Source organism: Elephantulus edwardii, unplaced genomic scaffold, assembly GCF_000299155.1.
Source record: "Elephantulus edwardii isolate Elephantulus edwardi_28Jun2011 unplaced genomic scaffold, EleEdw1.0 scaffold00127, whole genome shotgun sequence".
Classification (NCBI taxonomy): domain Eukaryota; kingdom Metazoa; phylum Chordata; class Mammalia; order Macroscelidea; family Macroscelididae; genus Elephantulus; species Elephantulus edwardii.
Genome location: NW_006399877.1, coordinates 327755 through 331174, shown reverse-complemented (window position 1 = coordinate 331174; position 3420 = coordinate 327755). Strand labels below are relative to the sequence as shown.

General features: G+C 55.4%; 1 protein-coding gene across 2 annotated transcripts in view; it reads right to left on the bottom strand.

Annotated features, from left to right (window-relative positions):
* KIF1A (kinesin family member 1A) overlaps positions 1–3073 on the bottom strand; it is a 58924-nt gene extending 55851 nt beyond the window's left edge. For both annotated transcript variants that reach the window (XM_006893430.1, XM_006893431.1), the window contains exon 1: positions 2931–3073. In XM_006893430.1, coding sequence (XP_006893492.1) covers positions 2931–3036 — 106 coding nt within the window. In that variant the 5' untranslated portion in view covers positions 3037–3073. The remainder of the gene's footprint in view (positions 1–2930) is intronic.
* Between the last annotated feature and the right edge of the window lie 347 nt (positions 3074–3420).

Sequence of the window (3420 nt, the reverse complement as noted above, 5' to 3'; positions counted from 1 at the left end):
CTCACACGTCACACTCTCTCACACATCACACACACCGACACGTCACACACACCCACACGTCACTCTCTCACACGTCACACTCTCTCACACATCACACACACCAACACGTCACACACACACCCACACGTCACACACACCCACACGTCACACTCTCTCACACGTCACACACACCCACACGTCACACTCTCTCACACGTCACACTCTCTCACACGTCACACACACGACACGTCACACACACGGACACATCACACACACCCACACGTCACACTCTCACACGTCACACACTCTCACATGTCACACACACCGACACGTCACACACACCGACACATCACACACACCCACACGTCACACACACCGACATATCACACACACCGACACGTCACACACACCGACACATCACACACACCCACACGTCAAACTCTCTCACACGTCACACACTCTCACATGTCACACACACCCACACGTCACACACACCCACATGTCACACTCTCACGCGTCACACACTCACACGTCACACACTCTCACATGTCACACACACACACGTCACACCCACCCACACGTCACACACTCACACGTCACACACTCTCACATGTCACACACACCCACACATCACACACACCCAACGTCACACTCTCTCACACGTCACACACTCACACGTCACAGTCTCACACGTCACACACTCACATGTCACACACATCCACACGTCACACTCTCACACGTCACACTCACATGTCACACACACCCACACGTCACACACATCCACATGTCACACACATCCACACGTCACACTCTCTCACACGTCACACACTCACATGTCACACACTCTCACATGTCACACACACCCACACGTCACACACCCCCACACGTCACACTCTCTCACACATCACACATTCTCACGTCACACTCTCACACGCACTCTCACACGCACATACTCTCTCACACGTCACACACACACTCTCACATGTCACAGACTCTCACATGCACTCTTTCACATGTCACACACTCTCTCTCACACGCACACATACTCATCACACACACCCACACACCACACTTTCTCACATCACACACTCTCACACGTCACACTCTCATATGTCACACACGCTCACACACACACTCACACTCTCTCATATACTCTCACAAACACACGCACACTCTCTCACACACACACAACTCACTCTCTGACACGTCACTCTCTCTCACACACAGTACACACGAGCACATGAAATTGCTCTTCCAGTTTCCAACTTTTCCCCAAGGACAAATGACAAAGCTGTAATGGCTCTGATGTCACATGAAGCCCATTCCCGACAATCTGGACACGCTGTAACCAACTCCCGCTTGATGCAGACAGCAGGCCGGAGAACATTCTGAATGTGTCTCGGTGAACACATGCTAAACCAGCCTTTCTGTTCCATTTCCTTCAAATGACTTTGTGGGGCCTGGCAGAGTCACATCCAAGACCAGGCTGTGCCCAGTCACATAAGGCTGGCCCCCGACTCCCCACACCAGGTGTGTCCATTCTTCTTGGTCCCATCCTGCTGGCGATGACCCACTGCTGGCTCTTGGTGTCTCGCCGGTCCCTAGGGGCACAGCTCTCATCCTGATGGCCTGGCTCTCATCTCGCAGGGCTGTGAGCTCCTCCCTCTCCTTGAATATCACAGGTGTCTAAAGCTTGCCTCTCCCCTGCAATGCGCATCGGCTCCCACCTCCTCTGGACTCTGCAGTCCACATGCTGTCCTCTGCACAGAACGTGGCCCCAGACCTCCCTACCCTGCGGTCAGAGCTGCTGTCTTCTGCACAGAATGTGGCTCCAGGGTCCAGAGTAGTTCTCTCTGACCTGCTCACTGGTCAGAAAGAATATGGACAGGGTGATCTGAGCCTCTTCCTGGACCCCTGGGCTTCTCTTGAGAACAGACTTGGGGAGCAGAGGCAGCTGACACACAGGAGAAACCCCAAACTCCAGCCTTCAGAGTCAGACGGGTACCTGCCTGCCATCCTAGAGGCCACGACCTGCCTGTGCTGAAATTCCTGTTGAAAACGTTGGCCAGAGATATTGTAGCTCCTCACAGTTCTACGTGGTCTTTGCTTAGCATGTGCTCGGACCTGAGAGGTCAGCGTGAGGCAGGGGACTATATCCCGCACATCGGGTGACCCCCCTCCAGGCCCAGATGGGCGAGGCCGGAAGTGATAGAATGTCAATGTCCTGGACCAACCTACGCTGCCACGGAGGAATTACTGGACAAGCATTGAGCCTATGTCCTGAAAGGCACCTTGGGGCATGTTCTGCACATTTGAGGACCCCAGGAGGGCTGGACCACTGCCCTCGCAGTCACCACTTATCCACACTGCCTCATGGCCTCTCTGCCCTCCCCATCGGGCTGGCTCCCACCTTTACTCCCTGGGACCAAATTCTGCTTTCAGTGTCTGCTTCTGACCACAGTCCAGAGCTTTCTTGAACTGGCAAGCCACCAAGTGTGTCCTGAGCATTGCCAGAAAGTGCCACATCCCCTATGCTGAAATGGGACACTCCACATGAAGTCCAACCAAGGTCCTCAGCTTCCAAAGCTCACTGTCTAGCCAGACCCTGTCCACATGTCTTAAAGGTGCCTAGAGCCTAGAGTTCCCAGTCCTCCCCCATGTCATCCCCGGAGGACTGCCCATCAGGACTGGACAGTCCTCCCTGTAAACCTGAGATAAGGGGTGGGCAGTCCAGGTACTGCCCTGTCACCTGCGATGTGGCAGCCCTGCTGTTGGGGGACAGAAGCCCCAACACAACAGCACGGCTGAGTGTAGGCTGCCAGCCAGTGAGATCACCCGGATCGAGGCCAGAGTCTACACTCCCAGTGGTGAGGACCACCAGGAGCTGTTCTCTCTGCACAGACCCCCAGCACATGTCCACAGTGGGGGTGACTCTGCACCCCTGTACTCACTTGTGGTGCTCCCAGACATCTGGATGATGCACTTGGAGTCTCGGCTCATCTCTCGGGAGTTGAAAGGGCGGACACGCACCGCCACCTTCACCGAGGCCCCGGCCATCGCGGCAGCCTCTGTCGGTCAGTCCTGCAGCAGCGGGGCCTCACTGGGACAGATGCCTGAGGAGGGAAGAGGAGAGTCAGAGATGTCATGTGACCACGCGGGCTCTTCCTGGCTTCCAGCCTCCATTGTGAGGCTGCAAAGGATGGGGTGCAGGTGTGAAGATGGGGAGCACCACCAGAACAAGGGGCAAATGGGATGGAATTCAGAAAACCTGGGGCTGCAAGATCTCCACGCAGGAGACAGACTGGGTCAGGGGTGCGGGTAAAGCAGGTGTTTGGGTAAGTCTGCATAAGGGATGGGGGCCAGATTTCCACCTTGCTCCCCAGTATTAGAACCCGGCTCCCACTAGGCAGTGAGACTCCCCGTGTCAGCAGAAGGGTCAGG